This window comes from Esox lucius, chromosome 6, assembly GCF_011004845.1.
Source record: "Esox lucius isolate fEsoLuc1 chromosome 6, fEsoLuc1.pri, whole genome shotgun sequence".
Classification (NCBI taxonomy): Eukaryota; Metazoa; Chordata; class Actinopteri; order Esociformes; family Esocidae; genus Esox; species Esox lucius.
Window position 1 is genome coordinate 23,752,768 of NC_047574.1, and position 16,789 is coordinate 23,769,556.

The 16,789-nt window shown below is 44.2% G+C and overlaps 2 protein-coding genes across 2 annotated transcripts; one reads left to right on the forward strand and one right to left on the reverse strand.

Moving 5' to 3' along the window:
• Positions 1-268: 268 nt before the first annotated feature.
• Positions 269-5,408, forward strand: pcgf6 (polycomb group ring finger 6). The gene is made up of 10 exons (XM_010867188.4): positions 269-736; positions 992-1,091; positions 1,194-1,290; positions 2,352-2,407; positions 2,517-2,576; positions 2,705-2,822; positions 4,233-4,260; positions 4,375-4,473; positions 5,085-5,171; positions 5,305-5,408. Exons 1-10 carry the CDS (start codon positions 578-580, stop codon positions 5,353-5,355), a joined length of 855 nt encoding a protein of 284 aa, XP_010865490.1. The 5' UTR covers positions 269-577; the 3' UTR covers positions 5,356-5,408.
• Positions 5,409-12,710: 7,302 nt separating this feature from the next.
• Positions 12,711-16,049, reverse strand: inaa (internexin neuronal intermediate filament protein, alpha a). The gene is made up of 3 exons (XM_010867189.4): positions 14,936-16,049; positions 13,533-13,657; positions 12,711-13,347 (listed from the first exon to the last, which is right to left on the reverse strand). The coding sequence occupies exons 1-3, from the start codon at positions 16,001-16,003 to the stop codon at positions 13,134-13,136; spliced, it is 1,407 nt and encodes a 468-aa protein (XP_010865491.2). The 5' UTR covers positions 16,004-16,049; the 3' UTR covers positions 12,711-13,133.
• Positions 16,050-16,789: the final 740 nt, after the last annotated feature.

Here is a 16,789-nt window from a genome sequence, read left to right on the forward strand (position 1 = left end):
GATTCTTAAACGTCCTCCACCATCACCCTCATTTAATCGTCAAATTACATTTTTATGACCCTCCTATGCTTGAATTTCACTAGCTAATTTCACTGCATTGGCGCCAAATTTGATTAAATCGTAGCATTGGAGATCAAGTAACCATTGCATTATCCGGTGCCCCGTTTGGGTGGCGAACAACATAGCAAAATGAAATGGCTCTCAAAAACCTAGGTTGCTTAGCCTTCTACACTGAGAACCGGGCCTGGCAAAACGAGCATTCTCATATGTTGTTGAACCAACCTACTAGGCGCCAAACCGGAAGTCGAGGGACATGGGCAACAAAAGTAGCTATGAACGGTTTGTTTTGTTAGTTTTTAGTGGGGTAACCGTAACCGTTAATCTTAAGGCAGGACTTACTAGTTACATTAAGTATTGTATTCATATTTAGTCTGCTGCTTATTTTAGTTTTTGCGCCAAAGTAGACAGTACGTTCTGCCATTCGACGACATCGGATAACTCGACGTGTGTCTTGTGATTAGCAAATTATAAATTATAGTTTTCTGGTGCGGAAATCAAACTAATTTGACAATATACCATGGAAGACAGTGCAGCGTTAAAAATACCATATTCTTTGAATGTCGGACATCAGAAAGAAGTGACAATTACCGATACGAACCGTCAGAACGGTGTGGACAAAGATGACTGCTCTGAAGATCGCGATGCAACGTCTAATAATGTTGACTCGGAGGATGAGGTGAGGTTGAAGACTTACTTGGACACTGTTTTGTCTTTTGCTGGTTACGCCAGTGATAATGTAATGTTTCTGTTATGTATGTTGTAGCTACAATTGTTTGTACTCAACTGTATGTAATGCCAGGGGTTTTGTTGTTTTTGCCATATTCGTGTATGTTAATTATGGCAAAACCAATCCTCTGTGCTTAATAGTTCATATGGCAAAATAACACAATCACCTGGCTCCAAACTGGATGTTGTTTTCTTATTTTCACAGCCTGAACTCCCTCTTAATCAGTTTTACCCTTATATTCGCTGTGCTCTCTGCTGTGGATTCCTGATTGATGCTACCACCATAACAGAGTGTCTACACACTTGTAAGTAAGAATAATGGAGATAAATGTTCCACACATGTAACTGCTTTAACTTTAGTCTAATTTCAGCAGTTATAATTGCTTTCTGTTCTGTTTCTCCCCCAGTTTGTAAAAGCTGCATAGTGAAGCACTTCTTCTACAGTAACAGGTGTCCTAATTGTAGCATTGTGGTCCATCAGACACAGCCACTGTACAACATAAGGTAATAATGCCTCCCTGGCATCTTTGAGCAAAGCCCAATTAGTGTTGTTTATAATGACTGCCAAAACATAAAAATAGTTTCAGACATCCTCAAATGATTTTTCTCTGCTTGTTATTAGTGTTCTTTACAGACCCTCAGGAGTTTCTGTTTCTGTGGTTACACTCTTCCTCTTGGAGAGTTACTTGGAACAAAGCATCCTGGTGTGACCTGCAGATAGTGTTGCACAACTCTACTTCCTGCTCAGTCCAAAGGGACACAAAAATATTTATAATGTGAAAACTTTATCTTTCGGATTCATTTAAAAATATTACTGGTCGATAAATGTACCTCTCCCACTGGCACATTATTGAAGAATACAAGGAGCTAAATACTAATACTGAGTTACAGTTTCTTTGCAAAGTATTTACAACCCATCAAACAGTACAACAGAACCAATGTAAATGAGCAGTCGCATTTGTTCCTTCCATGCAAATAATATCAGTTTCTCTTTAGGATAAAGGATGATACAAATGTATATGCTAATATCGGCTGATATTATATGTCCAACCAATTTTTTGGTCTGGCTCTAGTCAGGATTGAGGGAAGGGTGAACGGAGCAAAATACAGTGCTCCTTGAGGAAGACCTGATTCAGAGCGCACAGGGCCTCACCCTGGGTGAAGATTAATCTTTCAGCATGACCCAAAGCACACAGGCAAGACAATGCTGGAGTGGCATTGGGAAAAGTCTGTGAAAAGAGGTATATCCAAGAAGACTTGAAGATGTGATCTCTGCCAAAGGTGCTTCTACAAAGTACTGAATATTGGTACTTTGCAGTACTACTGAATATACATACATACATAAATATGTATGTTTATTTTCAATAAATTGTGACACATTTCTAAAAACCTGTTTCGGCTTTGTCATTGTGTGTAAATTGATGGGAAAATGTTTAGTTAATTATAAAGTAAGTCTATAACACAACAATATGTGGAGAAAGTGATTACTTTCCAAAGGCAAGTACAGATATGAATGCAGGTGTTAAGATGCTTACTGTTTGCTGGGTCTTTTTGCACCTCCACAGACCTGACCGACAGTTGCAAGATATTGTTTACAAGATGCTGCCACATTTGGAAGAAAGTAAGTATCCAGAAGCCTTTAATGTCTGACATTTTATTCAATTGCATCTTGTACATTTGTTTCACAGTTAAACTTATTTTCCTTACGCTACTCTTAATTTGCTTTGCAGTGGAGAGAGCAAGGATGGTTGATTTTTACAAACAAAGAGGACTGGATGTACCTAAAACAGGTATTTTTTGGTGTTTAAAGACTGACGTAAGCCTCTAACTGTCTACGTCTTAGTTCTTTATTATCTGGCTGCTGTGTGTGTAACATTCTGCAAATCCTACTGAAACTCAACTTTTTCTGGGACGTCAGTGATGGCGGCCCCCGTTGTCCCTCATAAAAGCCAGAAGCAGAGGAGGGAGATGCTGCCTCAGTCTGTTTTTACTATTCCTGCTGAACTGGACGTCTCTCTGCAGCTGGAGTTTGTAGGGTGAGTTTCTCCCTGGCAATAGCATCTTCTAGAATGTACTTGAATTTATGAATCAGTTTATTTAACCTCTATTTTCAAAGGTAGTCATGCCAAAATGTATGTCTGAGATGTGACCTCTAAATAATAACACAAAAGTTTACATTTGGGCTGCACATTTCAGATAAAACATTTAATTGTGTTATTTCTTTTGGCTGAATATTGCAGTTACGATTATGAATTTCAAACAGTTGGGTACAAGATATGACTTTATGACTCTAAAATGTGGTCATAGGAATAATAAAATAATGACTGAAACTGAATTGTGCTTTTTAAACATGTATCATGTGTTACTGATTTCAAGATACCACTTCAGTCTTAAACATTGTATATACTGATTTAATGTGATGGCGTTTGCGTCACTCCCAGTTGTTAGGAAAACTTTCAACCTTCAAGCGATATTTTCTCACCTATAAGGTATTTTTTGCAGGCACTGACTTGAAGCTGAAACTCTTAATTACCATGTTATGGATTGTGGAACATTTCTTCGTCACTAGCTTAAAACGGGCGTCTTTGCTAGCAGTTTCAGTCTGAACTCAAACTTACATTGAAAAAAAACAGGTATTTGATTAAAACCGACTTAATAACCAAGAAACATAAAGACTGTCTCACATAAGAAGATTCAAATTATGTAGAGCAAGATGAGCATTACGTCGGTCCACTGATGGTTTATTGGGCAGTCTGTGCCTGCCACTTTCATAAATCGTTGCTTACAATTAAGAGATTAGTGTTGGTATACTACATAAATACTTACAAAACTGCTAAGACAGAATTTTGTTTGCTATGAATAACAATATGCTCTTACCATCACTGTCTGATCGTAACTTTGAAGGCGCAAACGGGGAAAAAAACAATAACAGACAGGCTCCGAAGAGGTTGAGTAATGGGTGAAATGTGAATGTGTGTAAAATAACCCATACACAGGATGTGATTTCGATCTTTTGTTCTAAGAAGGTTGCCAGGGAGTAGTGAGGGTGAAACAAAACCTATTCATAAACTTGGTTGATATTCTAAGAGTTAAGATCTATGATTGGTTTTTCTGCATTTAAAAAACAATTTTAGGTCACCAAATGCTCTCTGTGAGGCAATAAAGTTGTATTGGAGCTCCAAAAACCCTTTTGTTGCAGATGTTTTTTTTTTTAAAACATTAGTGTTAAAGCAACATGTCCTGCACATGATGAGGTTTGACATTACTGAGATATGGGGATTACAAATTGACAAAAAGTTGCTCATTCCTGTCTTCACCAATATATGGTACTGAGGTGCTACTGTGCTTCCTTAGCGTGTATAGGGAGAATATTTCAAGTTATAGTAACTTTACATAATTGCAATTGGTATTTAAAAAATATATCTAAAGTTGTTTTTTATTTTCAGTGCAGAAGAAGGCATTGACAACTACAAGGTATTGCTCTTTTCCTTAAGTGTCAGTATGTTGTATGAGACTGTTGAAATGACAGTAAGAGGGATATTCCTGCTCTCCAGCCACAATATAATCTAACACTGGTGTCTTGTCCAGCCTTTGGAGAGGCGCTACGTGCGTGTATCTGGGGAGGCCACAGTCCGCCATGTGGAGCTCTTCATCAGAAGGAAGATGGAACTGAGTCCCACCTGCCAGGTCTGTAGGGAGTTTAACATTTATTTCACTAGCATTCCTGATCATGTTATTTACAATTTCTCAAAGGGAAAATGTACTCATGTACAAATCTAACTTATAACGTCACAGCACTCTGCTTCAATGAAATATGTCAGTTCAATTTGTTGTGTTTTACATTGTGTGAAGAACCCATTTCAGACATAACCCATGAAATATAGATTAGTGGGCTACATTTTTGCAATCCCAATGTACTCTTCTAGGGTTTCCAGGTGGTGGACACCACAGTCTCACCAAAGGACAGAGAGAGGTTCACGCTTCTGTGTCTAATATAAGTGCAAATTAACTGCCTTGCTAGGTACCGGAGTTACTATACCTGTACACAGTATATTTAAGGGTAACTCACTTGGAAGGAGATTAGAGACTTAGGCTGATTTCTTGGCACTTGAGTAAGAGCTGTAGAGGACAGACTAAGGATAACTAACCCAGAGCTCAGCTGTGATCAGAGCTACTGGACAGCAAATTGTAACCACATTACGAGCACTGAAATTGTCCAAAGTTCTTTTAATTAAATAAAATCTATTAAAAACTACAAATAAAAATTGCCTGCAATTTTTGATCAAATTTTGTTACAGGTGGATGTTGTGTGTGGAGACCACCTCTTGGACCGGTACCAGTCGCTGCGAGAGATTCAGAGTTCAGTAGGAGGCAACGCTCTACAGGTGGGTCCCCTCAAAAGTCCTGCATGTTAATGATTATTTCCTGATTGGGAAATAGCCCTGATAATGTCATTTTAGTGTTATCATTCAGTACTTTTACATTGGCTTATTTTCTTGGATGGGTTTTTATTTCCAGGATGGTCTTTTGGTTCTGCACTTTGGACTGGTGTTGCCAGCTCACACGTGAATGGCCAACAGTGGGATGGATGATGCAGATAGTGATGAGCACCTTCAGGGAACCGTCATTCTGAGGCCTTAGAATCCAAACTCTTCTCTCTGCGCTACTTACGCCTGGCACTCAAACTAATCATTCTGACAGTTTACAATGAATTGCCGAATCCTGGGTCAAGATGCCTTCTGTTAATTTGTATTTTTTGTTGTTGTTGGCAGGATTTTGTTCAATTTGAAGTGATTTGAGAGGCCTCAAAGACAAAAGTGCCAGTCGAGCTACTCTTACCAAAGTACCAGTGTTTTTGCTACATTGCAGTAATTACTTTAATACTTTGAATCTATATTCTACACATTAATTGTTTTACATCATACATAATTTAATGGGTTTTGAATGTACATACTGTCTTTAAATGCTTATTGGCACTTCATGTTATTGTCATGAATATTGATTAACTGTTATGTTTTTCCTGGCCAGATTCTGGAAACATTGAGATTTTACTTAGAGAATTTGAGAGTCTGTTTTGATACAACCAACACAAGTTGTGATTTGATACAACATATGTTTGTTACTGACAGTTTCTCAATAAGAACACTAATAAATTACTATGCAATATTGTAACTAAGTTTTGTTTTATCATGCTATATCTTGCATAAGAATGTCTGGGTATGGTAATGGATGTATGTTTGGATTGTCTATGGGGGATTAACCTGTTATGTGTCTTTGAATGTATAACTCATCCGGTCAAGCCAGGAATAAGGTTTAGAACCATGCAGTCATTCTCTTAGTCAGTCAGTTAGAACAGTTACTAGTGTTTACCCGTGAGGGATGGGGAAGGAATATGGGACGTTTCATTACACTGCAGTAACTACTATGGAAAAATGATGGGGTTAGCAGCATTGAAAGCACACTGCTCAGCAAAGTTAATGGAACATGACATCATCACAGTATAACACCAAGTCGGTTAAACTTCATGGATATCAATATGTCCAGTTATGAAGCACAAGTGATTGTGAATCAGTGTCACCTGTTTGGTGAAAATGAAAGTGACAACAGGTGCACTGGAGAGGCAACAGCAAGACAACCCCCAAAAAGGGAATGGTTTTGCAGGTGGTGGCCACAGACAATTGCTTTCTCCTTATCCTTCCAGACTGATTCTTTGCATTTTGCTAGTGTCCTTGTTACTACTGTAGTGTAATGAGAGGAAGAGTGGAAGGGTATTTGATAAAGAGGTGCGTCCGGCCCCACCAAGTTTCCAACAGACCCTTAGTGATGTTAATCAGTGACCTGGGTAACATTTGATTCTCCAGAAATCTGGAACACCAAGGTATGGGCCATCAGCCCCACCTTCCTGAGCTCACCTGGAGAGGTGTGAAACTCTGAGCAAACTGGAGTGTAACTAAATGCAAGATATTGTGGACATTTATCTGTTGTGTTTGGATTTTCCCGGTTCCCCATAAAGGGGCAGAATAGGCTGATATGCTTTATTGTACTGTACGGGTTATGGGTTAAACTTCACAAGAACATTGTGGAAATGATTGTCCTTGTTGCATGTCAGACAACTGGTAGCAATGCCCCATCGCATCGCATCATCTTCCGCTTAATCCGGGGCCGGGTCGCGGGGGCAGCAGTCTAAGCAGGGATGCCCAGACTTCCCTCTCCCCAGACACTTCCTCCAGCTCTTCCGGGGGGACACCGAGGCGTTCCCAGGCCAGCCGGGAGACATAGTCCCTCCAGCGTGTCCTAGGTCTTCCCCGGGGTCTCTTCCCGGTGGGACGGGACCGGAACACCTTCCCAGGAAGGCGTTCCGGAGGCATCCGAAACAGATGCCCAAGCCACCTCAGCTGACCCCTCTCGATGTGGAGGAGCAGCGGCTCTACTCTGAGCTCCTCCCGGGTGACCGAGCTTCTCACCCTATCTCTAAGGGATCGCCCAGCCACCCTGCGGAGAAAGCTCATTTCGGCCGCCTGTATCCGGGATCTTGTCCTTTCGGTCATGACCCAAAGCTCATAGACCAGAGTAGGAACGTAGATTGACCGGTAAATCGAGAGCTTCGCCTTACGGCTCAGCTCTTTCTTCACCACGACAGACCGATACATCGACCGCATTACTGCAGAAGCTGCACCGATCCGTCTGTCAATCTCCCGTTCCATCCTTCCCTCACTCGTGAACAGGACCCCTAGATACTTAAACTCCTCCACTTGAGGCAGGCACTCTCCACCAACCTGAAGTGGGCAAGCCACCCTTTTCCGACTGATGACCATGGCCTCGGATTTGGAGGTACTGATTTTCATCCCCACCACTTCACACTCGGCTGCAAACCGTCCAAGTGCATGCTGGAGGTCCTGGCTTGAAGGGGCCAACACGACAACATCATCCGCAAAGAGCAGAGACGAAATCGTGTGGTCCCCAAACCTGACACCCTCCGGCCCCTGGCTGCGCCTAGAAATTCTGTCCATAAAAATTACGAACAGAACCGGTGACAAAGGGCAGCCCTGCCGGAGTCCAACATGCACAGGGAACAAGTCTGACTTACTGCCGGCAATGCGGACCAAGCTCCTGCTTCGGTCGTACAGGGACCTGACAGCCCTTAGCAAAGGACCCAGGACCCCATATTCCCGAAGCACCCTCCACAGGATGCCACGAGGGACACAGTCGAATGCCTTCTCCAAATCCACAAAACACATGTGGACTGGTTGGGCAAACTCCCATGAACCCTCCATCACCCTGTAGAGGGTATAGAGCTGGTCCAGTGTTCCGCGGCCTGGACGAAAACCACACTGTTCCTCCTGAATCCGAGGTTCTACTATCGGCCGTATTCTCCTCTCCAGAACCCTGGCATAGACTTTCCCGGGGAGGCTGAGAAGTGTGATCCCCCTATAGTTGGAACACACCCTCCGGTCCCCCTTCTTATAAAGAGGGACCACCACCCCGGTCTGCCATCCCAGAGGCACTGTCCCCGACTGCCACGCGATGTTGCACAGGCGTGTCAGCCAAGACAGCCCCACAACATCCAGAGACTTGAGGTACTCAGGGCGGATCTCATCCACCCCCGGTGCCTTGCCACCGAGGAGTTTCTTAACCACCTCGGTGACTTCAGCCCGGGTGATGGACGAGTCCACATCTGAGCCCTCATCCTCTGCTTCCTCAATGGAAGACGTGACGGCGGGATTGAGGAGATCCTCGAAGTATTCCTTCCACCGCCCGACGACATCCTCAGTTGAGGTCAACAGCTGCCCACCTCTACTGTAAACAGCGTTGGTAGGGCACTGTTTCCCTCTCCTGAGGCGCCGGATGGTTTGCCAGAATCTCTTCGAGTCCAGCCGATAGTCCTTCTCCATGGCCTCACCGAACTCCTCCCAGGCCCGAGTTTTTGCCTCCACAACCACCCGGGCTGCAGCCCGCTTGGCCTGTCGGTACCCGTCAGCTGCGTCAGGAGTCCCACAAGCCAACCAGGCCTGATAGGACTCCTTCTTCAGCTTGACGGCATCCCTTACTTCCGGTGTCCACCACCGGGTTCGGGGATTGCCGCCTCGACAGGCACCGGAGACCTTACGGCCACAGCTCCGAGCGGCCGCTTCGACAATGGCGGTGGAGAACATGGTCCACTCGGACTCAATATCTCCAACCTCCCTCGGGATCCAGTCGAAGCTCTGCCGGAGGTGGGAGTTAAAGATCTCTCTGACAGGAGACTCGGCCAGACGTTCCCAGCAGACCCTTACAGTACGCTTGGGCCTGCCGAGTCTGTCCAGCTTTCTCCCCCGCCATCGGATCCAACTCACCACCAGGTGGTGATCAGTTGACAGCTCCGCCCCTCTCTTCACCCGAGTGTCCAAGACATACGGCCGCAGGTCAGATGAGACGACAACAAAGTCGATCATCGACCTGCGGCCTAGGGTGTCCTGGTGCCACGTGCACTGATGGACACCCTTATGCTTGAACATGGTGTTCGTTATGGACAAACTGTGACTAGCACAGAAGTCCAATAACTGAACACCACTCGGGTTCAGATCAGGGGGGCCGTTCCTCCCAATCACGCCCCTCCAGGTGTCACTGTCGTTGCCCACGTGGGCGTTGAAGTCCCCCAGTAGAACAATAGAGTCCCCAGTCGGAGCACTTTCCAGCACCCCTCCCAGAGACTCCAAGAAGGTCGGGTACTCTGCACTGCCGTTCGGCCCGTAGGCACAAACAACAGTGAGAGACCTATCCCCGACCCGTAGGCGCAGGGAAACGACCCTCTCGTTCACCGGGGTAAACTCCAACACATGGCGGCAGAGCTGGGGAGCTATAAGCAAACCCACACCAGCCCGCCGCCTCTCACCATGGGCAACTCCAGAGTGGTGAAGAGTCCATCCTCTCTCAAGGAGTGTGGTTCCAGAGCCCAAGCCGTGCGTAGAGGTGATCCCGACTACCTCTAATCGGAACCTCTCAACCTCACGCACTAGCTCAGGCTCCTTCCCCGCCAGCGAGGTGACATTCCACGTCCCTAGAGCTAGTTTCCGTGTCCAGAGATCGGGTTGTCTAGGCCCCTGCCTTCGACTGCCGCCCGATCCTCTTCGCACCGGCCCCTTATGGTCCCTCCTGTGGGTGGTGAGCCCACGGGAGGGCGGCCCCACGTCGCCCGTTCGGGCTGAGCCCGGCCGGGCCCCATGGGGGAAGGCCCGGCCACCAGGCGCTCGCATACGAGCCCCAACCCCGGGCCTGGCTCCAGGGTGGGGCCCCGGCTGCGCCATACCGGGCGACGTCACGGTACTCAATATTTTTTTCATCATTAAGGGGGGTTTGAACCGCTCTTAGTCTGACCCGTCGCCTAAGACCTGTTTGCCTTGGGAGACCCTACCAGGGGCATATAGCCCCAGACAACATAGCTCCTAGGGTCACTCGGGTACTCAAACCCCTCCACCACGTTAAGGTGGCAGTTCAAGGAGAGGGCAATGCCCCATCCATTCGATAATTGTGCATTGATTAAGTGGGACAGTTCCTGTTCATTGTGTTTGGTAAGGTAAAGTAATGCTAATGACTATTTGGGGGAGTGTTTTAGATATGTCTGATTTTAGGATAAATATCCATGTCTACAAAAAGTTATTTGAGTTTGTCCTCCCGATACTTCGTGTTGTAGTCATATTTAGGAGTATGTCATCGTTAAAGAGACCCCCCAACACATTGTGTTGTAGTCATTAAGGAGTCTATCTTTAACATAGGCTGTTAGCATACCTTTGTACTACAGTGTCTAATTAGCAGATCGTTAGGCTAGTTGGGAGAACGTTGAATCGTGTTGGTATGTAACTGTTTTGTATTGTAACTTTATTACTTGATTGGAATAAAAATTGTGTTACTTTGGAATATAGATTACTACGGCATTCCTAGTTCATCTGCATACTCAAGGCTACTGGTAATTACACACACATAAGTCTAAGCGACCAGACTTGGAGTCCCTGAGTCCTGGAACTCTCGAGGCAGTTTGGTTAGGCCCAGGAACATACGACATTCTAGTCATCCCTTTCGAGTCGTTGGGCATAATTAACTTTTTGTTAGACCCAGGAAAACGCCATTTTACTGTATGGTTCGTGTTAAATGACCAACACCTTATTGGCGCTTATGATAACTGATATAGGCACATACACATGTAAATCGAAGTGACCAGACTGATCATCTCTGAGTTCCCGCGTTGCTACACCGTCCCTTGTCTTCTGGGCTTGACTGATGAGGAGCATTGAAGATAACGAAACATATGATCTTTTAAATGTTTGGCTTGTGACGAAAATTAGATGCCTTTTATAAGAACTTCCAGCATATCATGGACATTGAGGTTTGCACATGTTTACAAACAATATGGAGTCAGATTATTTGTGTATGTATATTTATCACTAAGGTTATGTTCCCTTGCACTCGTTGCCCTAGCCGCTCCCGGTAATATTCTAGTGGTAAACCTTTCCAACCCCTCTCCCATTTACCCCCTCCCTACACTACTGGTAGCATGAGGTGGTACCTTCAGCCCATTCAGGTTGGATAGGTAGTCCAGCTCCTTCAGGATGGCACATCCATATGTCGTCGCAAGGTTTGCCCCCAGTACAGTCTTAAGAGCATGGAAGAGATACCAGGAGACTGGCCATTACACGAGAACTGGATAGGGTCGTAGGATGGCATCAACCCAGCAGCAGGACCTGTTTCTGCTTCTTTGTGTAAGGAGGAACAGGAGGAGCACTGCCAGAGCCTTACAAAAATAACCTCCAGCAGGCTACTGGTGTGCATGTTTCTGACCAAACTGTTAGAAACAGACTCCATGGGGGTGGCATGTGGGCCCGACATCTAGTGGGAACTGTGCTCACAGCCCAGCACCGTGCAGCTTAATTGGCATTTGCCAGAGAACACCAGAATTGGCATTTCTGCCATTGGCTCCCCGTTCTCTTCACAGATGAGAGCAGGTTCACACTGAGCACACTTGACAGACGTGAATGATTCTGGAGATGCTGTGGTGAACGTTATGCTGCCTGCAACCTCATCCAGAATGACCAGTATGTCGGTGGGTCAGTGATGGTCTGGGGAGGCCTATCCTAGGAGGGTCGCACAGACCGCCACATGCTAGCCAACTGTACCCTGACTGCTGTTAGGTACCGTGATGAAATCCTCAGACCAATCGTCAGACCTTATGCTGGTGCAGTGGGCCCTGGGTTCCTCCTGGTGCAGGACAATGCCTGGCCTCACGTGGCCAGAGTGTGTAGGCAGTTCCTGGATGACGAAGGCATTGATGCCATTGACTGGCCCTCACGTTCCCCAGACCTAAATCCAATTTCTAACCTCTGAGATGTTATGTATCTGTGCATCCATTGCCCCCAAATAGCACCAGACTGTCCAGGAGCTCACCGATGCCCTGATCCAGGTCTGAGAGATCCCCCAGGATACCATCCGCTGTCTCATCAGGAGCATTCCCAGACATTATCAGGAGTGCATACAGGTACATGGGGGCCATACGCACTACTGAGTCACATTATGAGTTGCAGTGATGAAATTCACCAAAGTTGGAACAGCCAGTGATTTCAATTGTTTACTTAGGTTTTTGGTGAGTTTGTGTCCAGCCCTCAATCGGTTGGTGATTTTGGTTTTCATTGACCATTTTTACATCATTTTGTTCCCAACAAATTACAAAAAGATTTTGATCTTTAATATTTTTCGTATATCAAGACCCGATGTGTGATTTTTGTGTTCCCTTTATTTTTTTGAGCAGTGTATGATTTACAAGTTAATCTAAATACTAACCCATTTTCTATAGCGTGTTAGTAGACTTATTCAGAGATGTGTAGCTTATATTGAAATCAGTCCTTCAAGTAGGTTCATCCTAAACTTTGTGCTAAAGTAGTGGGCTGAGAATGATAAACAGACTTCTCAATAATTTATTGATTTGTTCAATAAATAGGGGTAAAGGGGTTACAGTACATTTTTATTGGCTTGACTAAAGAATGTCAGCCATGTTATATACATGCATGGCATGACAACGAACAACAGAGTTCGCTGAAACAAGCAGATGTTGAAACAATGCTACAAAATATATATATATATTTAAAATATCTTGGTTTAAATTATTGTAATTGACTATATTGTTCCAAATAAATACTTTAAGTATCACTCTGTTGAACTACCTTCCATATAACACTAACATACAAAGGAGACATCTTGAATCCCAGTGTCTTAAGTGGACAGTCTAAAGTTTGTTGCAGTTTAGTTACAATATACAGTACTTTTGCCCTGTGCCTAAGTAGACCTCCCAATTTACTGTATAAATATATTTTGGAGTGTCTCTAGTTGTTAGAGTTGACATCTGCTTCATCGCTCTTCTCCACTTTTTCCTCTGTGATCTCCTTGAAGCCATCTTTCTGAGGCACCTCCTTCTCCTTGGTGCTCCGTGCAGAGCCTGAGGCACGTGGCTGGTATCCAAAGTGACTGGCGCCATGGTTTGAGGTGTTGAATGATATTCCTGTGCTAAAGTGAGTTTCCTCTCCTTCCAACAGTTTTCTGAGGACCAAACACAAGCCAGAACATTCTGTCAATGCATTTCCAATGAATATTGATGATTGCTTATTACTAGCATACAGTATTTCTGCATTCAATTATAACAATAGGGCTACAACATATTCCAATAATGTGAGTTACTGTAGGCCTTTTTGTTAACATGAACAGGTCACATTTGTAAATATTACCTGTAGGCAGCTATTTCAATGTCAAGAGCCATCTTGACATTGAGCAGATCCTGGTATTCTCTGAGATGCTGAGCCATCTCACTCTTGATACTCCGTAGCTCATTGTCCAGATGGCCAATGGTTTCCTGTTTAGTTGAATGGCAAAAACAAGTTTAAACTTCTCTATAGTATTTTATGTACCAAGGGAAAAATAACCAGCTAGGTTGATGCATACAACTACACCTTCTGAGTATCATTAATTATGTAGTAACTATTGTAAGTCTTCACACCCCGAAAAATACTGTTAATCTCTTGTGATTTTAATTAATTCACAAGCCTTGGGGACTGGTCTGTTGGTGTTGACGCCCATTCAGTATCCTTAGCCATTCCCTAGAAAAACTTTATTTAAAGCTCATTGCACCTAATAATGCCCAAGTGGCCGGTGGCCATACTAAAAGCAACCAAGGCTTGGTATGGTAATGGACGGAATTTGCACTTAGACAAAGGTGATTTTAGCATGAGTATGGCACGTAAGTCTTCATTTATTTCTGTGTTGTACACATATACCATATGAGCAACTGGGCTGCTTAACAGTTGGTATGGGTTTCCTGTTTTCAGATGTAATGTATTGCTTTGTGGCATCTCCACTTGATATGTCTGTCCATTGCACACAGTTCCAGTATGCAATGTCAGTCATGAACATCCAGTATCCATGTAAAAAAAGACCACTTTTCACTTTCTCAAAGCGCTGTATGTAAATGTATTGGTACAGTAACTATAGATGCATTATGTCCTCTCTAAATGACTAAGTGTTTGCCTGTGTGTGGCATGGAACAGGATTTAAACAGGGGCTTACCGTGGCCGTCTGTGAACAGGCTGACCACTAATCCGATTTAGGGTTAGTATCATACATGGGGTTAATACACTGCATTTGGTCAATCTTTTGTACCAAGTACGAGCTATAAGTAGACAACTGTTAACGCTAACTTTACGTTATCTTTCCTGTCACGTCAAGCAGCATGATATAAACATAGCGGCAGCACAACATGGCCTTGTGCCACACTTTCTCAGCTTGACATCTGTAGCATTGATCTTTATGCTGTCTGTTACAACTGATAAAAAATTATCTTGTTTGGAGAGCACACGGGCGCTCCATTTTCTTTGTGCGGTGTCAGATTTTGAGAATGTCAGAACCATGGACAAGGAGGGATGTCAATGTTTTGTCCCGGAGAAAAGGTCTCAAATATGACATTTAAGATGCAACGACGGGTATCCAAGACAATATAAATCATAAGTTAAAATGTTAATTGTTATTTAAAAAATAACAATCTATTTTCCCCAACATATATTGCAACTGTGCAATGGTGAAATAAATAGAACGGTCCAAATATGAGAGGTGTCAAGTGCAAACAAACTTATTTTACCTGGAAAGTTGCGATTTCAAGATTGTGTCCCTCTTCTATTTCTCGGATCTGCCGTTCCAAAGAATCGTTAGTTCCACGCAGGGTCTCTAACTCAATTGTCTTAGACTGCAATTGTCTCCTAAATTCGTTGATTTCCTCCCTGCTCGCACGTATTGCCTCATTGCTCCTGGTGGCCTGCTCGTTGAGATTGGCGAATTTAGATTTATACCACTCTTCCGCGGAGTGCATGTTCTTGAAAGCCAGAGTCTCGTATTGATGACGGATCTCTTTCAGAGCTGAGGTGAGGTCGGGTTTGGCTAGTTCTACTTCGACGGACACATTAGCTGCCTGGACCATTCCGCTCAATTCGGCCACCTCCTCGTCATGGAGATTCTTTAGGAAGGATATCTCATCAAGAAGGCCCTCCACTTTGCGCTCGAGATCTAACCGAGCCAATGTGGCGTCGTCCACATCTTTTTTGAATGACCGCATGGTCTGGTCAGCATCCTCGCGCGCCCTTATCTCTTCTTGGTACTTGCCGCGAAGTTTATGGAGTTCTTCTTCCAAGTTATCCCTATTAATTAGAATGTGCGCTTTTTCGCTGCTGATCTCATCTACTTGCGCGCGAAGCTCACGCAACTCTTGCATGTACAGCTCAGCGACGCGGGATGGCTCGTGCTGCCTCTGGCGCAGGGTCACCAGCTCCGTTTCCAATACTTTGTTTTGCTGCTCCAGATTACGCACTTTATCGATGAACATAGCGAAGCGGTCATTGAGACCCTGAAGTTGTTCCTTTTCATTGGTTCGAGTGACTTTCAACTCATTATTGAGGACGGATGATTGCGTCAAGTCGAGGCTATCGCCTGGCACGGGCGAGAAAGAAGTTGACCGACCGGTCCTTTTATAGCCCAGCAATGATGCGTTGCTGCGGGTAAGAGGCAACGCGGACCTGTAACTGCTGGAAGACATGGAGCTGCGAGATGAATTGGATAGACTGCTCATGCGAGTGGTTGAGGGTGAGAAGCGAGGAGCTTCTCCGAAGATCTTTCGGTAAGACGACGCAGTATTATGGTCAGATCCGTAGTTCATATTTGCGGTCAAGGAGACTCAGTGGCTCTGTAAAGCTTTACCTGAGCTTATATAGGTTTAGACGGACCGACCCAATTACGCACGGAGTTTTTCCATTATTCACACCTCATAGCATTTGTTATTTAATGTTCTCGCACGATAAAGTTGGAATCGTAGAAGTATGTTATAAAATGTAAAATGGGATCCAAGAGCTCTGTTATTGTGAAGAGAAGGCTCGCTCCTTTCCCCAAATAGGCATGTCTATGGAACTGTCCAGTTGGCGCAGTACTGATGTCAGAGCAATAAGAGCTACTGTAGCCTCGGAAACTAGAGCTCTATTTTCTTGCTTAAAATATATGGAAATCCCTATACGGATAAGCGGATGAAGATGAGATATATGGAAATCTAGTTAGGCTATACATTTCATCGGTGTTTCTGGTCGTGCGTAATGTCGCAGCGTGGCACAAGTGAATTCTCCCCAGTGATTAATTCAGCATATCAATGAAACCAACAGATATAGAGATGAAGTGATAGGCCTATTCACTATATTGTTTAAAAAAATATTTTTTTAGCCTATCTAGAATGGATAATAATTGTCTCTCAATGTTGTCAAGTCCAAAAGTAAACTTTCATTTTTTTATCAAAAGCGGTTGAACGTGGACGAGGTGTGCCATTAATATTGTTATAATAACATCTGTATAGAATATCCATTCTGTTTTACGTTTGTGTTTACATATTCTGCGAAAATGGAGTCCTGGAGATGCGACATCGTTGAACGTTCTGATGGAAATGCGCTATGTTGAAGAT